This window comes from Mustela erminea, chromosome 12, assembly GCF_009829155.1.
Source record: "Mustela erminea isolate mMusErm1 chromosome 12, mMusErm1.Pri, whole genome shotgun sequence".
Taxonomy (NCBI): Eukaryota; Metazoa; Chordata; class Mammalia; order Carnivora; family Mustelidae; genus Mustela; species Mustela erminea.
Genome location: NC_045625.1, coordinates 8,113,168 through 8,135,232, shown reverse-complemented (window position 1 = coordinate 8,135,232; position 22,065 = coordinate 8,113,168). Strand labels below are relative to the sequence as shown.

Here is a 22,065-nt window from a genome sequence, read left to right as displayed (position 1 = left end):
CAGAGAGAGCTTCTCACCCATTTACCTGTTCACTAGCCCTCTTCACCCTCAAGGGATGGGGCAGGGCCCCCAGCACTAGCCTGGGAGATGGTGGTGCAAGCAGCGGCTTCCCTCTTTGCCTTGTGCTTCTTCTGTCCTGGGGAAGGGGAGCCGGACCTCCAGAAATAGCATTCAGGAAAGAGAAAAAACTTTTTCTTGTGTTCAGCCCCCAGCCCCAGGGACCAAGATGGAGAATAGGAGTCTGTCCCCGACAGCTGGAGCAGAGCACGCAGCAGGCGCGGGAGGGACCCGGCTCTTTCCCAAGTCCGAAGTGCAGGAGAGGCCGTTTGATGGGAATGCTGGTGACAGAAAGTCCGGCAGAGGCCTGTCAAACGTTCCCCGCCCCCCAAAATGAGCAGCCAGCCCTCCTACTGCAGGGCTGCTGTGGGGCTTTGGTGGGGCTCTCAGAGGGACAGTGTGGCTTGGAAGGAGGCGCCGTGTTGGGACAGGCTTTGGAGGCCACTGGGGAAGTTGGGGGGGGGTCCATCTCAGACACCCAGCCTGAGCTGCTTTTGGGGATGCCATCAGTTGTTTCAGCTTTACTGTTGACATGTCTACAAAGAGCTTTTTTAAAGATAATATTTATTTATTTCAGAGATAGAGAAACAGCACGAGCTAGGGGTGGAGGGGCAGAGGGCGAGGGACAAGCAGGCTCCCCACTGAGCTGAGAGCCTAATCAGGGCTCAATCCCTGAGATCATGACCTGAGCCGAAGGCAGACGCTTAACCACCTGAGCCACTTAAGTGTCCCAAGGGGTCTTTTTAAAAGCAGGTGTTTTAGGGGCCCCTGGGCGGCTCAGTGGTTTAAGTGTCCAGCTCTTGTTTTCGGCTCAGGTCATGATCTCAGGGTCATGAGACTGATCCCTGCGTCATGCTCCACACTTAGTGTGGAATCTCCTAGAGATTCTGTCCCCCTCCCTCTCCCTTCCCCTCTGGCCCTCTTCCTGCTAGTGCATGCTCTCTTTCCCGCTAATAAATAATCTTTAGGAAAAAAAAAAAAAAAAAGCAAGTGTTTTAAAATGTGAGGTAGCTTGTAATCACCCATTTGACAGATGAAAAAGTGAAAGTATGGGGACATTAGGTGACAGCCCTGAGGTCATTTAGCTTATGGGGACAGATCCAGTGTCCGAACCCAGGTGGTCTGGGTTTGGGGGGTCCAGAGCCCATAGTCTAAAGCTCTGTTCTTTTTCCCCAACCAGAGTGAACTCCAGGGTGGGGGACCAGGCCGACTTAATCTGTGTCCCTAGGACCATCTTTAATCTTTGCCAGTCAGCCGGGTTTAAAAAATAAAAATTTATATTTCTTTGTCAAGGTACAAATACCTTTCCAAAATCTTTATTGGTGATTTGTTTTTCTCCTTTGCTTACCTTTTGGTGTCCTTTGCCCATTTTCAGCTATTTTACTATCTTTTATAATGTAGAATTTTGTTTGTTTGTTTTTTGTTTGTTTGGGCTTTTTTTAAATCTTTAGGGCAAATCAGGCAGTTCTTTCCTTTAAGGCTTTTAGGGATGGCATCCTCTCTAGAATCATGGAGTAGGAATAAACTAGTAGGGAGGTATTTAGTATTTTCTCTCATTACCAAAAAAAAAAAAAAAATGCTTTGTGTCCCCTGCGCTCTGCACTTGGTGTGATACTCAGGACCCATCAGCTTTTATCAGCGGCAGCCACAGTCCAGACAGTTTTCCCTTGGAAACCTTTGCAGAGCAGGACGCTAGCAAGCCTCTCTGTGCTGAAGCACGCCCTGTTCTTACACTGAAGGCAGCAGTGGCGAAGGTCAGAAAACTAAATGATGGACGAACATGCCTCAGACAGAATCCTTAGCCTGGAAAAGCTGGCAGTGGGAGAATGACCAAGGAGCAGAAAGTGCAGCAGCAAGACTGTCCCGGGTCTGACTCAAAATGTCCTGCTTTGATGAGAAACCTGCAACCGAGGTAAATACGGGAGTCAGGAGCCCTTGGCACAAACCTTGGTGGCCTCGTTGCCTCACCATGTGTCCATGGGAAGCTCCTCGAACCTCATTTTCTCCTCTGGTACCCAGGCGGGACGAGCCCGCCTGTTCTGGGGACCACAGGAGCCCAAGAGCACCCAGGGCGAAGTCAGCTGGAGCAGCTGCCAGCACAGGTTCTCTCGTTCTTTCCTGTGCCGCATGGAAGCTGCTGGTTTTGACATTGTCCACTCCCCACCTACCCGCAGCCACGCACACACAAGCAAGTTACCGTATTTGCTTTTGAATTTGCAAGACTAAATGTACGATGATTTACTTAGTGGTAGATATTTTCCACAAAGCACATTTAAAAAGTTACTGCTCTAGTAGAGAGACACCCCCGATAAACTGAAATGAAGAATGGAAATCTTTTTTGTCAATGAAACTGCATTTTCGGTGTTTCAGTGGGCAGGGCTCGCCCTTTGGTACGGTGCAAAGTGCCCAGACAGTATTTCGCTTGGCTCCTCTTCTGAAAGGGCAGCGTGGCCCGGAGCACCAGGCCAACACTAACTCAGCAGCACCAAGGCTCCTAGTGGAGCAGCACCCGACCTCATCGCTATAAAGACCATATTTACATTCTGGGCAGAGCTGTAGCTAGAACGTTCCATGTGAGGGGAAATGCAATCGCATGGCTGAGCTGAGTCTGCGTGGTTCCTTAGAACACGGGGTGCAGAGAGCACAAAGGACTAGAGTCAGGAGGCCTCAAGAAGAAGGGGTATGGGCAATGGAAACACAAAGTATGCAGGTCTTGGGTCCCCAAACCCCAAGGTCAAACCTGGTGAGTGTTGGAGTGATCGGCTTTGGGTGCCTGAGTCCTTCCCTGCTTCCTTCCTCCTCTCTGGGGTTCTTGCACACAAGGAACATAGACTGCTAGGAAACCAGATGACTGATCCTGCACTCAGTATTCCCAGTGAAGAGCCTTTCTGGGTCAGAGCCTGCAGCCAGGCCAGACCAATGTGTAACTGCCTCGTCCCAGTTTCCTCTCTGGGTCGGGGACAGACCAGCTCAGCCTGACCTGCCCACTGACGTCCTGTGGAGAAATGGGTTTACCAACTACATCCACTGTCCGTGTAGCCCTCACTCCCTGCCAGGGAAACGTGGCCCCGTGAATATCTGATCCAGCTGGTGAGCTGCACCCTGGAGGCCGGGAGCTAAGGGGTGAGTTAGACAGTGATGGCTCTTCTCCCCGGCTGTTCCCAAGGCATGCAGAGGGAGCAGGATCCTTCCTGGCCATCAGCTGGGACCAGACCATGTGGCAGGCCAGTAGTCTGACTGGCCTCTTTGACTCATAAGGCCACGTCTTGGAGCTTGACCACCTGAGGCTGTGCAGCGGCCCTGTGGCCCGTGGGAAATGTTCTAGGGATATTTTAGCTCGGACGTGGGCACTGGGGAGAGGCTTCTATGATAGCACCAAGACACACGGCTTTTTCGTGAGAACGGTGTGCTGTTTTCAGTTACTCTCGCTGATGATCTGTCTCCAGAAAGTCTTTTTGCCACTCCCTTAAACGTTTTTCTATCAGGAGAAATGACTAGTTGTTGAAACTGGATCTGGAATTTCCTATTCAAATTAATCCATCCAAGAGCCAGGGCATGTGGATTGCTTAGGTGTGAGCCCTGTCCTGGCCAGCATCGGGACTCGCTGGGTGTCCTGTGTGAGGGCAGGAGAGCAGACGCTCGGGGAGGGGGCTTGGCGAGGAAGGATTACTTGTGCTGCTTGAGCTTCGTTTATCCAGAAGGCTTGGGGAAATAATATTTTGGTTGTGAACATACTTATACTAAGTCAGTCACCACTTTGCAGTGAAGCAGACTACAAAACAATAACCTAAACACAGGAACAGCTGATGTGTTCCCAAAGACATCTCAGTTCCCATAGAGCCCGAGAGCTGACGTCATGGTTCTCATTTCTGGTCCTTCTGGGGAAAGGGTCCAAACACTCATGCCTGCTGTTGAGACCGTTTTAGTCTGCAGATGATGGGCACAGTGCCTGGGGCCAGCGGGCTTTTCAGTTTATGAAAGTGCTTGGGGCCTAAAAAAATTTATTGGCTCTAAAATACGAAAAGAAAACTGCATAATCAAAATTTATAAGGATGTAATTAAATTTCTACAAAGTGGAACATCTTGTCAACTTCATTAATTGTTAAATTAAGTCTTCATAAAAATGTTATTACTTTTGAAAACAATTTGTAGGTTAGATTTTTCTCACTTCCCAAGAATTCCTGAACATGCCTAATGTTTGCTGAGAAATCAGAGCCAGCTGTAAATTAATTGTGTTACTCTTGGCCACATAATTTCAAAAGCAAAATTTAAAGAAATCCTTTCAAAAGTTTTACAGTAAAAGTTGTATTAGATGTGTGTATTTCAGTGGGTGTGATACTGCGATACAGTCTGAGAACTCCTGAGTAAGAGGGCCCGGAGCCCTCGAGGAGCTTCAAGGGCCCTGTTTCTCCCGGTTTGACCTTAAGATAAGCAGATACTGCAGCCCTGCTTCCCACAGACACTTTCAAAAGCACCATGCCCACTCCTGGGTTTCCACCAGTAACTTTGGGGAGGAGGGGAAATACAGGCTTTAAAGCAATTTAAAAGAGAAATAGGTTGGCTCTGCAGGGGCTGTGGTAGACTCACTGTATGCAGAGATGGGACGGCTCCCTGTGGCTCCCGGGACTGGTGGGGGGGAAGCCCCGGGGCTCCCTGGGTTCAGTGGTCAGTGGCGCCTGAGGCTGCCTGCGGAAGGGAGGTCCCCGGACCTGGAGGTGGGCAGCGCGGGTGTAGCAGTGAGAATGAACAAACCTCTCTCGGGCCAGAGACTGATGGTGTGGTTCTGCAAGCACATCATGGAAGAGCTCATCAGACCCACGATTTCTGTCCGCAGGTACTGGCCAGGTGGCAAGCCTGGGGTCTGCCAGCCTATGAACCTTTCTAAGAACTGCAGTCAGCTTGTGCTTACAGAACCTACGCTGGCCTTCATTGATCACCCTTTAGTTTTTCAAATGCTCACGAAGCCCTCTTCATAGTCTTTCTTATAATTTTACTGGGGCTTAAGCCAATTGATACATAGTTTCTAGGATCTTGTCCTTCCTTTTTCTGAAAAGAGAGCATTTGCCCAGCACCAAGCCTGGTCTCATTGACTTCTGGATGATTGTGGGTAGAGGTTCTGAGAGCTTCTCTGCCATGCCCTCAGCCTGCTCATCTCCTCCTCCAGGAAGCCCTCCCCAACCCCAGAAAAGTTACTTAACTCTCCTTGGGGTTCCCATACTGCTCGATATAGTTATCTCTACTGGAGCATAGTAAGAATGATGACTGCTAGAATGATGTAGCTAGAGCCTTTGGCCTGTCAGATGCCTTACGTGCGCTTTCATTTCATCCTCACAAGGCCCCGCAGCACTGAGCAGACTAAGTCCCAGAGAGACTGCATGGCTGGACAGGGGAGACTCTGGGCTTCGAGCTCCCATCTGCCTTCCAGGCCTGCTGTTCCCTGCCGCGCCGTCTGAGTCTGTTTCACCGTGCCAGCATTGCTCAAGGTTCTGTCTCGTCAGTCTCTGGGATCCTTCTGGGCAGGAAGCCTCAGGGGCGAGATCGTGTGTCCGTCCTGCCAGTCTCTGCTCTAGAATGAGTCACTTTGTGTCCCACATGCCTTCCCTCATCTCCGTCTCCTCACCGCTGGGAGCTCTGTGCCCTTCGTCATCTTCATTCTGTTCTTCCCAGTTCGAGAATCAGTGATGAGCCCATCTGGAAGCAGGGGCCCCACAGCAGGGGATTATCGGGATCCAAACCCAAACCCTGGGAGTCTGGATGGTCTCATAGAAAATCGGCACGTTGTTTTCTTTTGAAGGTTCTGTTCTTTTTGAACATTGCTCCAGACAGACCACCAAAGATACCTTCATTTCAACAATTAGGGGGTTTTTTTTGTTTTTAAAAACATTGCATTTGTCATTCAAATGAAAATCTTTTGCTTAACACAATTTTTCTGTATACACAGTAATTCTAACTTAAATTCTTGTATTAAAAATCTGTTCAAGGAAAATCACTTATTCGTTTGAAAAAAGGATTGTGAGACCAGTCCAGCTCCTGCGGCTGCATGGGCTCCTCCTGAGGCACAAAGCCAGGATCGTTAGGCTTCTTTTGAATGTGCCCTTCCCCAGTTCTCACAGGGGTAGCTCAAGTCGAGACGTGACTTCTGGAAGAAGCAAGTGCACTACCCATTGCACTCAACAAACTTAACCACCTTTGTCTCAGACACCGGGTTGTCTGATGCTAACGTCATTCTGCTTTTTCGATCGTCCTTTTCTGGGGGAGCACCTCAGGGTTCTGATACGGTCTGCTACATGAATTCACCACAGCAATCCATCTGCGTGGCTAGGGAGCCGGCTGCAGAGGCCTAAGCTCCAGGATTTTCCAGATTACTTTCAGTTTGCCAAGTGCCAAACTGTTGGGATTTCCAGGCCACAGTTGCCAGATCGCTGCTTTAAATAGGAACAAGTTAATCGTTTATCCCTTGGGACTGTGAAGAGCCTGAGCACTTAGCTGAATGTCTTCCCTGGAAAATGCCCGAGGAATAGATTGAGGCTTGCCATCACACTGAAAAAGCTCTCCGTGATCCATTCCCTGAGGTATCCGAGGAGAAAAGAGAAAGCAAAGCTAGAAGAAAGATGTCCCACCTTGAACTCGAGCGGCTTTTGTTTATGAAGAAACTAGCAAAGAATGCTCTTTGAAATGTCACTGGATTGCGTAGTTTGTAATGAATTTGAGCATCTTATTTTGTTCCACAGTAACATTTCAGACACAAGACAGCACAGTGCAGTGGAAACAGCACAGGCTCTGGAGGCAAGGGATCTGGGTTGGGTTTTCTGATAAAATATAGGAGGGAAAAACCATCTAGGAAAACACTCTTGTCCAAGGTGTCTGCACCTCCTTGGCCATAGGGCACCCATCGGGGAGTAAGGGAGGTCTCTGTGTTCGCAGTGAAACAATGTGGTGGCCACCTGGTGTGGCCCCAAGGACAGATCGCATCTGCAGATTTTTATACATTTAGAGTTAGCGTCTTTAAAGAAGTCCTGATTTACAGAACTTTAGATTTTGCTGGACATTGAAATGCTGAATACAAACACACCCAAAGAAGTTGTTGACATTTGAGACAAATTAAAAATCAGATATATCTGCAGCCTTAGTTGGGTCCATTTACTGGAAGTTTGGTGCTTATTATGTTTTCTGTGGGAGAGCTCAATTGTTTTAGGTACTCTGGGTTATGATGCTAACTCCGTTCTGCTGTATCTCTCTCTCTTTTTAAAGATCTTATTTATTTATGAGACAGAGAGAGATAGCGAGAGAGGAAACACAAGCAGTGGGAGTGGGAGAGGGAGAAGCAGGCTTCCTGATGAGCAGGGAGCCTGATGTGGGGCTCTGTCCCAGGACGCTGGGATCATGACCTGAGCCAAAGGCAGACGTCTAACAACTGAGCCACCTAGACGTCCCATCTTTGTGTGTGTGTGTGTGTGTGTGTGTGTGTGTGTGTGTGTGTATGATCTCAGGGTTGTGATGCAGTCTACTATGTAATTCACCACAACAACCCATTTGTGTGACTGGGGAGCCAGGGCAGCTGGTTGGTTTGGTTGGCTCCTCCCAGGCATGATAGTGATGGGTTTGCAGTGACAGTGTCTTGCACTGTTAGCACTGTGAGAGTTCTAACGACAAATCTACCAGCTCTGTTCCCAGAGCTCTTTTACAAGGAGCTGCTTGGAACCTAGTACATGAAATAGTGATGGAGGGTCACGTCCAGACAGCTGGCACCTGAGGCCAAGTCAGGCATTTATAGAGTGATTTTCACACCAGTTCCCCTCCAGCCTTTCCATGGAAACGTGCAGTGTCTGGGAATGGTTAAGACAGACTTGGGTTTGAGCCCTGGCTGAGCCACTCACTAGCTGTGTAGTCTTGGCTGAGTTACTTAACCTCTCTGAACCTTGACATCCTGGAAGTTACCTGATTCTGGCTCTGCTACTGACAGGCTCTGGGGTGATAAGGCCCCTAATAAGCTCTTTTATGATTTTTATGGTCCGTTCTTTATCCACTGAGAAACAAACTAAGCTGATTATGTTTTCAAGAGAGAAAACAGCTAGAATTGCCTACTCTTTTTGGTTTTTAAGGATTTATTTCAGGCAGGGCCTTGCTGTGGCAGCTGGTCCTAATACTGCCTTTCCTCCTCTGATCACTCTCGAGGGTGGGTGCCATGAGGAGGGCTGGCCTGTGCATGGCTGTGCCTGTGCAGAGCCGAGGGACGGTGTCCCTGGCCTCCCAGATCATCTTGGGGGAAGGCCAGCACTGAGGCCCACCCCGTCCATTCCTGGGCCGTTTCATGACTCCTTCAGCCTTCCTCTTTAGCAGACCTGATTGGCGCACATGTGTGTGTGCGTGTGCATGTGCGTGTGTGTGTGTGTGTGTGTGTGTGTGTATGTCAAGGGCACACGTGGAGAAGGAGGTCAGGGATGTGTGAATAAGTGGAGAGGAAAAGAGGAAGGGCAGGTGGCAGCAGCTGTATCTCTGGGAGAATGGGCCATAGCCTGGGCCCTTTGGCCTTGGCCTCATCAAAGCATCATCCTAACTGAAATGCCCCAGGTCTGGCCAGACCCAAGAGAGGCAGGACGGAACCCAAGTCAGACACCAGGGAAGCCAGGAGCTGCCTGGACCTCCCTCCCTCAGGCTCTCGGCGGCCCGGGCCTGGCCTGGGGCCAGCCTGTTACTGTCTGGCTGGGAACAAGCTAGTGAGTGCAGCTCCAGATAAGCAGCCATGGCTCCCTCAGTCCCGTGGAGAAGGGTGTGCTGTGGGCTGAGTGGCCCAGATGAAGAGGGAAAGAGGTTCTGGGATGAAAGATTTAGAAATCGCCAACTCATGCACACAGAGGTGTTTCTGGCCGAGTGATGTCCTTGGGAACAAAGGATCTTGTGGGTAAGTGCACAGAAGAAGGTTTTGTCTTCCAGGCCCAGAACCTGCCTGCGAGCTCTCAGAACAGGCCTGATAAGGATCCCTGCCTATTGGCTGAGAGAGGCCGTTTGCCTTTTCCTCGCAGTATAGTCCCAAGCCCAGGAAAGGACCGGGCCCTCCCTGCCCATTCAGCTTGCGAGGCCAGGTCTGGCTGGTAACACCTTGGGTAGGGGCTCAGTGGGGACATGGGTCATAGGAAATCAACAATCACTACCAACATTTGGAAGAACTTTGCTTAAAAAAAAGAAAAGGAAAAATTATAGTGCATTTGTCATTTCTATAGAAGGAAGGTCACTGCCGCTGCCTCCCATGTCGGGTGCTTCCTGAAGCGGGACAGAAAGTGGGTTGGGTGCGTGCAGGCCCCTGGGATGCACACAGCCCACGCTGGACGATGACCATGAGGAAGCGGCATCAAACCATTGATGGTGCCAAGACTAGGGCCGTGACCCGGGGACTTTGCACAGACTCTTCTCCTTCGGGGACGCGCTAGTAACCCTGCTTCTCAACTCCTTGGTCTGTCCAGTAAACTCTTACAAATCATTCAAGATGCAATACAGGAGTCCCATCTCTGTCCAGCTTCTCCCCTCTTGTCCAGGCAGACTCAGTCACGTGTGCCACCTCCGTGTCCCACAGCCCATCATTCGCTGCTCTGCAGGGTCCTCAGCACACTGGGATGTCACCACAGTGACTGCACAGCTCATGATTTCCACTGCAGTCCTGCTTTCAGGTACTCTGTTATGCAGGTCCCATCAGTTCTTACAACATTCTGGAAATTCTGGCCTTGATGGCTGCTCCGTCAAGGAAATCCTTCGTTACATCTGATGTGCCGATTTGGGGGGATAGAACCCGTAGGCACTGTGTGGGTCCTTGTGCATTCACGCATCTGCTACCTCCCCCAGACTGAGTTCCTGAGGTCAGGATCAGAGCTTTCACCGGCTCCCCCCAGCCTGGCTCCATGACCAGCACAGAGCAGGTGCGCTGCCCCACATGACATAATATCACATGCCTGATTGCACTGCGTTTCCACAACAACCCTGCGGTATTGTAACTCCTGTCCCCATTTTACAGAGGGAAAAATGGTGGCTCAGGGGAGCAAAGTAACTTCCTCACAAGCAAACCACTACTAAGAGGTGGGTTCAAACCTCGGTCTTTCGTTCTTTTGAAGATTTTATTTATATGACAGAGAGAGAACAAGCATGGGGAGCAGCAGGCAGAAGGAGAGGGAGAAGCAGGGTTCCCACTGAGCATGGAGCCTGATGTGGGGCTTGATCCCAGGACCCTGGGATCATGACCTGAGCCGAAGGCAGACGCTCAACTGACTGAATCACCCAGGCGCCCCAAGCTAGGTCTTTCTTCTTACACTGTTATTACCCTTTCAGCTCAGTCCAAGCTCAGGGATGTCCTGAAATCATTGACTCAGAATCCAGAGATGCTAAAGCAAGAGGAGGTCTGTTGGGTAGCCACTGAGGTCTGCCAGACACTAGGAGTATGACTTTCAGTGGAATCTTCATTTGGTCCCCAAGGGCACGTCTTGCCCTCTGGGCGTTCTGTCAAGACATATTAGCGTACTCTGCCCTGTCTTTTGGAGCTTCTGATTTAAAACAGACATATGTACAGATGAGGCAGTCATCTGCTGTAGAATGCCAGCACTAAAAAGGGACTGTTTATTTATTTCAATCTCCTTGCTTTAAGATAAACCAAAACGGAAGGAAACAGAGCTACCATGTACTGAGACTTTCCATGGGCCCAGCACCACTCCAGACACTTTTCTTTTTCTTTTTTCTTTTCTTTTCTTTTCTTCTTCATTTTTTTTTTTTTTTTTGCAGTATTTGTTCTCATCTTTGGGTGGGCATTATTTTAATCTATCCCCAGTTGTCAGATTGAAACAGGAAACAGAGGCTCTGCAAGGTGACTTGCCTGATATCCCAGAGCTAATCGGTAGGGGAATCAGAATTTGAATCCGGGTCAGTCCGTTCAAAGCATGTGTTCTCAACCCGCGACGCAGCAGAGGGCCTTCCTGTGGGCTGTGAGGTGCTGGAGGCGGGTGCTCCCCACCGCGGACCTGCCAACAGTGTTGCCCTCGTCTTTGCACGGGCCACCCCCTTTCTGGAATTAGCAAGAAGCTGCTCTTCCCAGTACTGTGGTTATTTTCAGAAGTGTGAAATAAGTGTAAATCAGGGTGTTTTCAGTAAAAATATCTCCCCACTTACACAACAAAGTGGTACCAAAATCACTGACTTGGAGCAGATATGTGGTTAGTTCCTGCAAAGATCAGTCCAGTTCTCGCCTGACAGCCCATCTGGAAGGCTCACAGGGGCCTGGATGAAGGAGAGGCTGAGCTTCAAGAGGCTGGGCTCATGCTCCCCGTAGAGCCCTAGAGCACAGAGGAGTCAGCCCTAGAAGCCCTACATTCAAATCCAGCCCTAGAAGGCCTGAGGATCCTGAGCCTGTGAGCAAGTTGCTCTTCTTTGCCATTCACCTTCCACAAGGAGTGCCCAGGGCTGGTACTCTGGTCAAGCTTCAGAACATGCCAGCAACCCCTTTCCTCCCCCATAATGATACGTGAGAATTACCACATTTAAAGATGAAGCGTGTATTTAGGAGTTTATGGAATTGTCACTGAAAAGTTGAGACAGCGGCAGACTCTAGCTTCGGAAGGTACTCCTTCCCACCCCCGGCCCCTACAGTATGTTTGTCCTACTTGTGCCATGATAACACTTTCCTTTCCTTTGGCTTCTTGTTTCTTTGGTGAGTATTTACCAATTGCCAGATCTGTGCCAGGCGTGGTACGAGAGCCCCACCTTGCAGGAGAGACATCCTGTTTGCCAGCACAGGGCATCTCAGCAGAGCCCAGAAAACTACAGGCCTGGGGCTTGTTCCCATCCGAAGCCAGAGAACATTTGTTCTCTTCTGAGACTCTCCCCGTTTCCTGGTTCTACTTTGGAGCACCCATCTAAGGAACGTGGGCACCCCTCACCCTAGCGGCTACCGGGCCTGGGCCCAAGGGATCGCTGGGGGGATTGCGCAAGTCTGTTGGCCCGGCTTCAGCTCGCCGTGGCTTTTCCCCCACTTGTGTTCTCAGCCGGGGGAAGCCTGGCGCCTGGCTCTGAGGCCCCCGATGGAGCGGGCTCCCTCCCAGGGGAACTTACCAGATGGCTTGTCTGTGGAAGACGGGAGGCTGGTGAGGGTGGGCATCGTGGGCAGTGGGGGAGGCAGCACCTTCAGGTTCTGATCACTCTGGATCTCGTTGGTGGAGATCTGATTGATGATGCGGTTGTAGGGGGGCGGCTGGTAGACCCGGGGCGGGGTGGCCGGGGGTGGCTGGGGCATGGGCCTGGCCGCCGGCACCCGCTGGCAGTGCTCCTCGAGCTGCGCGATGATCTCGGACTGGTTGTGGGCCAGCGTGGCCAGGTGCTGGTACTTGTGCTCCAGGTCCTTGTACTTGCTGGCCAGCTGCAGCATGTCGGCCGTCTGGTTGAGGATCCGGTTCTCCAGCTGGGAGAGCTCCAGCGCGTTGTCCCGCTTGCGGATGATCTCGTGCAGCAGCTGCATGTAGAGCTGTGTGACCCGCGAGTTCATGTTGCGGCTCTCCTTGCGCAGCAGCTTCACCTCGCTCACGATGCCGCCGTCCACCTCCACCAGCTGCTGCAGCGTCTCGATCTGCCGCTTCTGCTTGAGCAGCTCGCTGTTGAGCAGCTCCAGCTCCTGCTTGTGCACCCGGTTCTCCAGGAGCACCTCGGGCTCCTTGGAGTTGACGCAGATGGCGCCCGTGACCCGCTGCTGGGGCACGATGAAGGTGTAGGTGCACTTGTCCGAAGACTCGCCGGCCCGCTTGTACCTGTTCAGGTAAATGAACTCGCCGGGCGAGCCCTCCTCGGCGCCCTCGAAGCCTTCCTTCCGGCCCGCAGCGGCGCCCTCGAAGCCTTCCTTCCGGCCAGCAGCGGCGCCCACGGCAGCCAGCCACCCCAGCCACCCTAGCCACCAGTACGTCACGCACGGCGGCCTCATGGTCCTTGCGAAATGGTGGTTCCTCTTGGCGAACAGAGCCTAGGAAAGCCTGAAAGTAAACAGGAGGGAGATTCAGTAACACTGTTGTCACTGCCAGTGGCCTGTGCCACGAATGAGCTCAGCCTTCTCGCCAGGCAGATCTCTCCAAAGACGCAGCTTCAGGAGGGAGCCCTTCCGGAAGCTGCAGGAGGAGACAGGCAGGCCTCAGCAGAGGTAGAGAGGAAACGGGAGGGGACCGGGGCATCGGAAGGCAGGAGGCCACAGCCCTGGCACTCCCGGAGCCAGCCCCGAAGCCCAGCCCCCTCGCGATCTCCTGGCCCAAGCCTGAGAGCCACGGGAGGGCAGCTCAAAGCCGGGGCAGGGAGGCAGAGGAAGGCTTGTCTGGTCTCCTTTCTCCGCCTCCTTTCTCTGCCCTCCCTCCCACCCTGTTTGACACGTTCGTAACCCCCGGGCTTTCCCGGTGTGGCACCGGTCACAGTTGTGCATAGGGGTTCTGTGTGATCTCCGCTACTGGACTCCGCACTCTGTGAGGGCAGGCGCTGTGGCTGATTCCATCCTGTGTCCCCAGGATGCTGCACTAAGCAGGCTTTTAGCAAATATTTGTTAAATGCTCGAATCACAGGGTACGGCATGGAATGTGTTCAGTTGGTAGCGGACAGTGTCAGTGGGAGGATGCGTCCAGCTACATGGCTTTGGTCTGTGTGTTAGAGACAAGCTAAAGAGCCCAGACAGGAACAAACAACCGAGCTCTTGTGAATCCAAACATTTGCAGGAGCCAGTGACTGCAAGGCTCTGCCGTCACAGCGTGATTACAGCCGGCGGAAGCGGAAAACAGACACGTGTCTCTGGAGTTGTTTCAGTTCTGCTCTTGGACCATTTGTTCCTTCACCAGATAGCCATCCAGCATCCTTGGTGTGCCAGGCAGCATGCCGGCTGCTGGACAAACGGCTGCAAACAGCCCAGAGCCAGCCCTGCCCTCACGGGCCTCATGCTCCACAGCCCTGAAGAGCCACAGAGCAGCAGTAACATGTGCTGCAAAAGGGTAGAGCAAGGAACTGACCTAATCGGACGATTCGAGAAAGCTTCCCTGAGAAAGTGACCTTTACAGTGACCCCTTGAGGGATGAGCAGGAGTTGGCCGGGCCAAGAGGGAGGGGACGGACGTGCACAGATCCCTCCTCTCGCCTACTCAAGGACACTGCTCGGGCATTTCTCCCCCATCTCTCCTGCATGATCACATTTTCCCTATAATCATGCTGTTACTTCTCTCAAAGAAAATCAATCCTCTCTTGATCTCACATCCCCCTCTCCAGCTACTGTTCCATTTTTCTGCTCCCCATTTTAGCAAAACCCCCCGGAAGGGTTGTCTGTACTCAGTTTCCAGAAAGTGCCTCTCTTCCTGTTCTCTCTTGAGCCTATTCCCATCAGGCCGGGCCCCTCCCCTCCTCCAAGTGCTCTGGACAGGGTCACCGGTGGCCTCACTTGCCAGGCCAAATGGCTTATTCTTGGTCTTCATTAGTACTTGCCTTTCCACACGGGGTGATGTGGTCAATCACTCCCTTCTTAGACTTCCTTTCCTGAAGATCACCCTTTCCTCCTTTCTCACTGGCTGCCCTTTCTGTCTCCTTTGCTGGTTCTTCCTCCTGTTCCTGTCCTGGGGGACCCAGAGCTCAGTCCTCAGACCTCTTGTTTATGTCGGTGATCTCATCCGGTCTTGTGACTTTCAGGCTCTGCTAACTCCCACATCTATTTCTCCAGCCCAGACCTCCCCCTTTGACTCCAGACACATACATCCAACTGCCCCTTTGACATTTCCACTGGGCCATCCACTAGGCATCTCAGACTTAACCTACTTAACCTGTCTGGAAGTGAACTGGTGTCCCCACACCTCCGTCCAAATATGCTCAGCCTGGGTTCTCCTACATTAGTAAATGGCAACTTGGCCACTTGGCTCTTCCAGTTGCTCAGGCCAGCAACCTTGAAGTCATCCTTGATCCCTCTTTTCTTCATATCCTGCATCTAGTTCACCACCAAATTGTAATAGCAATATCCTGGGCATACTCTCAGAATCCTGCTGCTGCTCCCTGGTACAACCCACGTTCGCCTCTTACCTGGACCTGGCTGTCTGCTGTTGGACCTGCTCCTGCCCTCGGTCCTCAGCCCAGCAGCCAGAGTGACCCTTTTTAAAAAGTCTGATCCTCCCCAGCAGCCAGAGTGACCCTTTTTTAAAAAGTCTGATCCTCTACTTGGAATCCTCTGGGAGCCCCTCATTGCGGAGAAAAAGCTTAGAAGGCATTTCTGGCTTTCCTGGATCTGACCCCCTCCCTCTCTGGCCTCCTCTCTGATGCCCCTCGGCCCCCTGCTCCTGCGCCCGCAGCCACCACAGCCTCCCGGGCGGTCCTCTTGCTCGCCGCCACACAACGCTTCTGACTCCGGGCCTTTGTTCGCTCTCCGCTGTCCGGAGCACTCTTACCCCTTGCCTCACCGCCCACTCCCTCACCTCTTCAAGGTCTCTCCTGAGATACCACCTACCCAGTGAGGCCCACCCTGATTATCTAAAATTGTGACCTTCCCACGTTGTCGACATGTAGACCTTTTCCCCACCCTGTGAATGGAACCGCTGCGAGGGCAGGGGCTGGTCCGCGCTATCTGCAGTGCCAAGCACGTGGCCTGGACCGGGCAGGCAGGCACTCAGTCAGTGTTTCTGGCCTGAGTGAAAAGGCATGCCTGCCCACTGCTGCTGCGCAGATGAGAGGGCTGCAGAGTGTCAGGGCCAGGGGACACCTGTGCAGGTGATTGCTGGAGGGGTCCAGAGGTACAGGAGGAGGTCATTTCTTTCCTGTCTTTCTTTCTTTCTTTCAAAGATTTTATTTATTTATTGGAGAGACAGAAACAGAGCATGAGCAGGGGGAGGGCAGAGGGAGAAGCAGACTCCCCTCCAGGTAGGGAGCCTGATACAGGGCTCAATGCCAGGGCCTGAGATCATGACCTGAGCCAAAGGCAGACACTTAACCGATTGAGCCACCCAGGCGCCCCAGAGGCCATTCCTTAGGCTTTTCGGTAACATCGATAGAATCTATTTACCAAGTCCCTGCTGTGTACCTGCCCCTTCCCAAAACATTTGCAAGCATTTTCTACTTTGATTTATCCTCACAAGGTAGATACTGTTAAGATTCGCTTGTCATTTCCATTTTACAGATGAGGGAACTGAGACCCCAAAGAGGCTAAGTGAATCGCCTGAGATCACACAGCTGGGAGGTAGCAGAACTAGGGATAATGGGAGGGGTCAGGAAAGCTTCCCTTGTCTGATCTCACGTATTCCAGCCTTCGAACTCTTACTGACTACACAGAAATGTACTTAATCTGGTCTTCAGTCCAAAAAAAAGGATTAGCATGATCGCCTTCTGACTATACGTTAATTTACCCAGGCACCCGTGGGGCTTCTCTGAGCAGCCTACAGGTTCGCTGGCCGGTGCCTGGGGCTTCTCTGAGCAGCCTACAGGTTCGCTGGCCGGCTGTCCCACAACAGCCCCTGGGCTCCGGGAGCCACACACAGTTGTTTTCTGCTGGAAGGAGGAGGCCTAAGTATGATTCCATGGCCCCTCAGCCTTTGGGGCTGCACAGAGAAAGGTGTTCGGCAGCCTTTGATGGGGGCTGGGCTCCGAGGTAGGGCTGCAGTGACGTTAGTGGAAACCAGGCTGAGTTTGTGAGTGTTTGCCTGGTTTCCAAAGTGCTCTGGCAGTTCCCGCGCCAGCCCCTGGCCACGCCTGGCCCAGAACAATGGGGAGGAGCAGCACCGCAGGCTAGGGCGGGCAGGCCCGTGCCTTCCCCACCACCGCTCACCTGAGAGTGGTGGTGACAAACACCTCACTATGCTCCGGGCGCTGGGTGCCAGTGCTGATGCTGGTGCGGGATTCTGCCTCCGCCGAGAAACTGCCAGAGGCCCAGGGAGTCAACCTGGCTCCAGAAAAGGATTGGCTTCCAGACCTTCCCAGGCCTCAAGACCTGGCAGGGTATCACTCTTTATCATTGAGTCCTGTCCCCTCCCACACTTCCTGAGCAAAGCCTCTGCCCTTGGACTTGTGATCCTGAAGGCTGAGCCTCTTCTGTGAAACGGGGCGACCCAACCCACCTCACACACTACTTAGGGACATAGAAATGCTTCCCAAAGTAGAGATGGTAATAACGCGATAGCGGCCTGAGGGCTGACCACAAAGTCAGGTTCAGGGAGGAGCACTGACCACGCCCCCTTGTGGGAGAGACCACAGTCAAGGCTCCTCCCATTTCTCAGAGGCGGGACTTGTGCCTGTGCAGCTCGGCGGGGGGGGGGGGGGGGGGGGGGGGGGAGCTGTGACCTGGAGGTGTGTCTGGCCTCACCACCCAGCCTAAAGCTGCCCTCTGGTCAGCCTGGGTCTGGCTCTCCTGCTCTCCCTGTATTTTACACGGTGCCGGGGAAGAGCAGGGAAGCAGGAGGCAGGCAGACGCAGCGCAGGGCTGTGCTGTCTTGAAAGAGCATTTCTCGTGATTGTTCGATTGAAAAGAGCACCAATCTTGATCATTAACACTCGTACAGGTTTTCGGGTTCCCAAGGCCCTGCATGTGCATCATCTCATTCAGTCATCCCGACAGTCAGAGCTAGTTAGCCGCGCTGTGCCGTTTTGAGGGTGAGGAAATTGCCTCTCCGGAGGGTGTCTGGTATCTCGCTCAAGATGGCGTTGCTAATGGTGCCACCAGTTGTGAGGCTCACGATTCTGGGTCTTCCTGCTACTTTTCCACGGGGTCTGGGCTTGGCAGGAGTGACTTGGGGCCAGGTGGGTTACAGAAGGAAGGAAAGGAACAGGATCCCGTGCTGGGTGCCTGACACATACTGTCACAGGTGGTCTCGCCAGGTGGTTGTCCCCCACTTCTACTTTGTGAATGGGGTCACTGAATCCCAGACAGGCTAAGTGACTTGCCGGGAGCGTGGAGCAGATAAGAGCTGGAGCTGACGCAGCCGAGAGCTCCGGTCAGCCTCACGCCAAGGGCTGTACTCTTTGCACTGGCCTTGGCTTTAGAGTCATTTGTTTTCCTTAAAGATTCTAACCCCCCCTCTTCAGTTTTCTGCTACTTTGGCAGTTCTTAATGGGCAGTAATGAGTTTGTTTACTTTTGCTTTCTCGATATTTATTCAACTAATTACACCCCAAGAAAAATAACCCTCCCCAGCATTCCAGCCATCTTAGGCCTGGAGAAGAACTCCATTGCAATCAAAGCAGTGCTCCTCAATTTCTTCCTCTGACCAACAAAGAAAAGCAACTCCAACTGTTTTCCTTGGCTTCAAAATGAAAATAAAACGATTCTTGAAATTGCTTTTCCACATTGTATTGTGAGGAGTTTCCATTATGTGCGGGTTTCCCTCCCCACAAGTGGAGCTGGTGTGACCAAGCCACGTGACGGCGCCTGCATATGGGGAGGCGGCCTCCCCTGGGCTTGGGTCCCACCCAGCCTCTGGTGTGCAGCCCTGAGCGTCCCTGCTTGGCCTGGTGCAGTGAGGCCACACACCGTGTGTCCACGTCCCACTCACGGCACCACAACCCAGGTATGGGGCCACTTTGTGGGAAGAATTGTTTTTATAAGATGGGGCTTTGTATCATGACCCGCAGCAGAAGCTGGTACCGCCAGGGGTTAGGAATGACAGAAATTCAAACACTCAGGAGGATAACTACAGTCAGTTGTCACTATGACTCAGACAATTTATAAACATGATCATACTTATTCCAACAACTTCAGGAGGGAAGCCCTGTTACTTCAGGGCTGCCATGCATGGTGGCCCAAGTTGTGCACTATGCAACTCTAGGGAGCACAACTCAACATTCAACAATCTTTATAGTTTGGAATATTTATATTGCAGCCATTTTCTAATACCCACAAAGATGCTTTTAAGACTAACAGCAGGGCTGACAACTCCCCCATTTGCAGGTGAGGAAACTATTGAGATTCTAAGACCATGAGTCATTTTGCCCACAGTCACCAAATTACTAAGTAGTGGAGCCAGTAACAGAACCCTAAAATATACCGTGCTGAATATATGGAAAGAAAAGTGCTGGAGTGACAGGACACTCAAAAGAGATTGCTCCCTGACCCCTGCAGGCCAGGGGAGAACAGAAGAGCTCCTGGGATCCTCAGGAGAGCTGACCCCAGGAAAACCTCTGGATTCAAGCCAGCTCTCACAGTGTCACCTAGTCTAGAGTCCCATGTGAGGGGCTCTCAGAACCCGCCGCTGCCTCTGTTGCCAGCCCTGCCCCATCGTCCTATTATCATAGAAGGCTGAGGAGGAGCCCAGACCAGAAGCCATGCAGGAGGCCTGGGAAGTGGGCCCCCGCCAAGGCAGTGCAGGCCTCTGGAGCTGCCATCTGCCCCTGAGTGTGCCTGGCTGGCCCCTGGCGTCTGGCTTTGGGGAAGCTAGCAACTCGACCTCTCCTTGAATAAGTCTGTTGGACCTGAGCACAGGTCATGATTGTTAAGGCAACATCAGGACCAAGAAGAAAAAAATCAAAACTTCAAAGTTGACAGCTTTTCCTACTAAGGCTGTTGGGGATGTATAGTGTACCAGTGGGGTGGTACCCAAACCAACTGGTGATCCAGGATGTGGGAGGGATCCAGATCAAGAAAAATCCCAGAAGGGGCCCCAGAGGGCCCAACTGACCATATAACCAAAAGCATAGATAACAACAGTCCTCGTTTGTTTGTGGTAAACTCACCGTGTGCCTGGTGTGCCCTTTCTCACTGGCACTTCCAGCCCCACGCATAAGGTTGCCCCCTGCTGAGGCCCGTTATCTTATGTAATTATGAATAGCACCCCCTCTTCCTTCCCGATTGGGTACCAAATTGTATGGTCCCTTTGCACCAAGGAGAAGAGAAATGTTATCTGCATTTTGCGGGAGAGTAAACCCAGGTCCAGAGAGGTCAGGTCCCTTGTCTGAGGTCCCTAGAAATAAATGTCAGGACGGGATTCTGCTGTCAACTGCAGTGCCCATGCCCTTACTTCCTCCGAGATTGTCTCTCCAGCCAGCACGAACAAACAAAAGGTGCTTGTCTGTGGGCTTCATGGCAAGGATGCAGATTGCTTCTTAGTTGCTGTTGACTGAATCAGTAGAAATGGCATTCAGGTCAGTACAAGGGGGAGTTTTGTTGGATGTTAGAAACAGCTTCTTGATTATCCAAGTGGCAAGACCCCAAAATGGGCATCTAGGATGAGCAGTGGCATCCTCACCTTAGAAAACCCGAAGGAACTGTGCCTCGCTTGTCCTAGGTGATTCACCGCTAGCCTGGGGGCCAGGGAGGGAACAGCCGCATCTCCAACTGCCATCCCTTTCCAGCCTAGGATCCTGTGATTCATTCCCCACCAGAAGGCCGTGTGGGCACCCAAGGAGTCTGGAGCCAGTTCCCAGACCCTGCCAGCTCAGCTCTCATAAGACCTTCAAATGAGCCATTTGTTCGTCTATCCAGCCTCCCGTCCCCTAGCCTTCCCCTCCAGCCAGTGATGGTGCGCTGCGACAGCCCCCGTCCGGCCCTGTCACGGGTGGTGGGAACAGAGGCAGGAGCCAGATAGGCAGGCAGTGTCGGATCCGACCCATTTGCCTGGGAGAGTAGCAGTGTGGGGGTTGAATCTGCCTGATGCCCTGGGTTCTCGCCTCTGGGGAGCAGATGGCTCCAGGGAGGGCTGACTGAGTTCGTGGAGGAGGTGGGTTGTGGTCATACTGTGAGATCATAGGGCAAGGCGGGATGTGGTTAGGCAGTGGGGAGCTAGTTGCCTTTGCCAGGGGGACAAGGATGCTGCTGTTACTTTTTCACGGTGCGCTATTTGGGAACCATTTTGAGATTCCCCCAAAGCCTGCGCACTGAGCCCTCTGTGCCAGGAGCCCCAGCCAACAGAGCCGAGGAGGGGAGAGTCTGCAGAAGCCATGTCAGAGCCCGGCTTCTGAGTTGGCTGCTGCGTTTCCGGCCATGCCTGGTGTGCTCGGGAGCCTGGGAACTGGGCGAGCCTCAGATGAGAGGGAGAAGCCAGGGACGGGGCAGACAGTGCTGCCCCACGGTGGCTTCCTGGGGACTGTGGGCCTGGCCTGGAACTGCTTTTCTAGGCCAGGCCAAGCGGTTGGCACCTAAGGCCACCTCAGCCTGTTGGCATGGGCTCATCCCTTGAGCACCGGGACAAGCACATTCTGTGCCTACCTCTCAGATCCCAGTAACCCTGTGAAGTTGGGCCTATGATTATTTTCATCTCACAGAAGAGGAGACAGAGGGAAAGGATGAAGTCACTTGCCCAGGGACACACGGCTACCAAGTGGTGAGGCCAGGCCTGGAACCAAGTTTGTCTACCCCAGAGCCAGGTTTCTTACCCACACAGTCCTAACTGGCCCCCCTGCCTTTGGGCCCTCGCTCCCCTGCCCTCCAGGGTGCTGGTGGCTCCAGGCCCGTCCTTCTAAGGCTCCAACTGGTCGTGATGGTGTCCTGCTTTAGGAACAGGGCCTCTGTGCTCACGCTCAGGCTCCCTGCCGCTCTGCACATGCTCTTCTTTTTGCCCCAGCGCCTTCCCCCGTGTCTTGCCTGAGGCACACGTCTGTCTCCCTCTCTCACTTGACCTCCCAGATCCACTTCCCTGTGAAGCCACCGTCCACAGTGAGGCCCCCTTCCTCCTCTGCCCCCAGGAGCAGCCGTGGCTGCTTCCCGCACCCATCACAGCACCCATCACAGCACCCCATCTGGTTGTGCACCTCAGACATGAGTTGCTTAAAGTGGGGTCAGGGTTGTTTCCCCTCCAAATACCCAACAGCCAGGATGGCACTTAGATTCCCAGATAGGACTTCAAGGATTCCATTCATTGCATGTATTTCCCGAGCATTTCCCCTGTCCCAGCCACATTCTGGGGCTGGAGGCAGAGCAGGAACAGAGTAGGTCCCTGCTCTCAAGGGGCCCAGGGTGGTTGGCGGGACAGAGAGCAGAGGGGATGGTGATCAGTATCTTGGCAGGGCAGCTCCAGCTGGGGTGAGGATTGGGGTGGGCACAAGGTGGGAGTAGAAGCACC

General features: G+C 52.7%; 2 protein-coding genes across 15 annotated transcripts in view; one reads left to right on the top strand and one right to left on the bottom strand.

Moving 5' to 3' along the window:
• The window catches only part of RALGPS1 (Ral GEF with PH domain and SH3 binding motif 1), a 273,366-nt gene that overhangs the window by 147,672 nt on the left and 103,629 nt on the right, over positions 1 to 22,065 (top strand). The gene's annotated exons all lie outside the window — the stretch shown is intronic.
• ANGPTL2 (angiopoietin like 2) overlaps positions 1 to 22,065 on the bottom strand; it is a 34,693-nt gene that overhangs the window by 7,618 nt on the left and 5,010 nt on the right. Inside the window, exon 2 of the mRNA XM_032308508.1 lies at positions 12,145 to 13,052. Within this exon, the coding sequence (XP_032164399.1) occupies positions 12,145 to 13,003 (859 nt within the window). The 5' untranslated portion in view covers positions 13,004 to 13,052. The remainder of the gene's footprint in view (positions 1 to 12,144; positions 13,053 to 22,065) is intronic.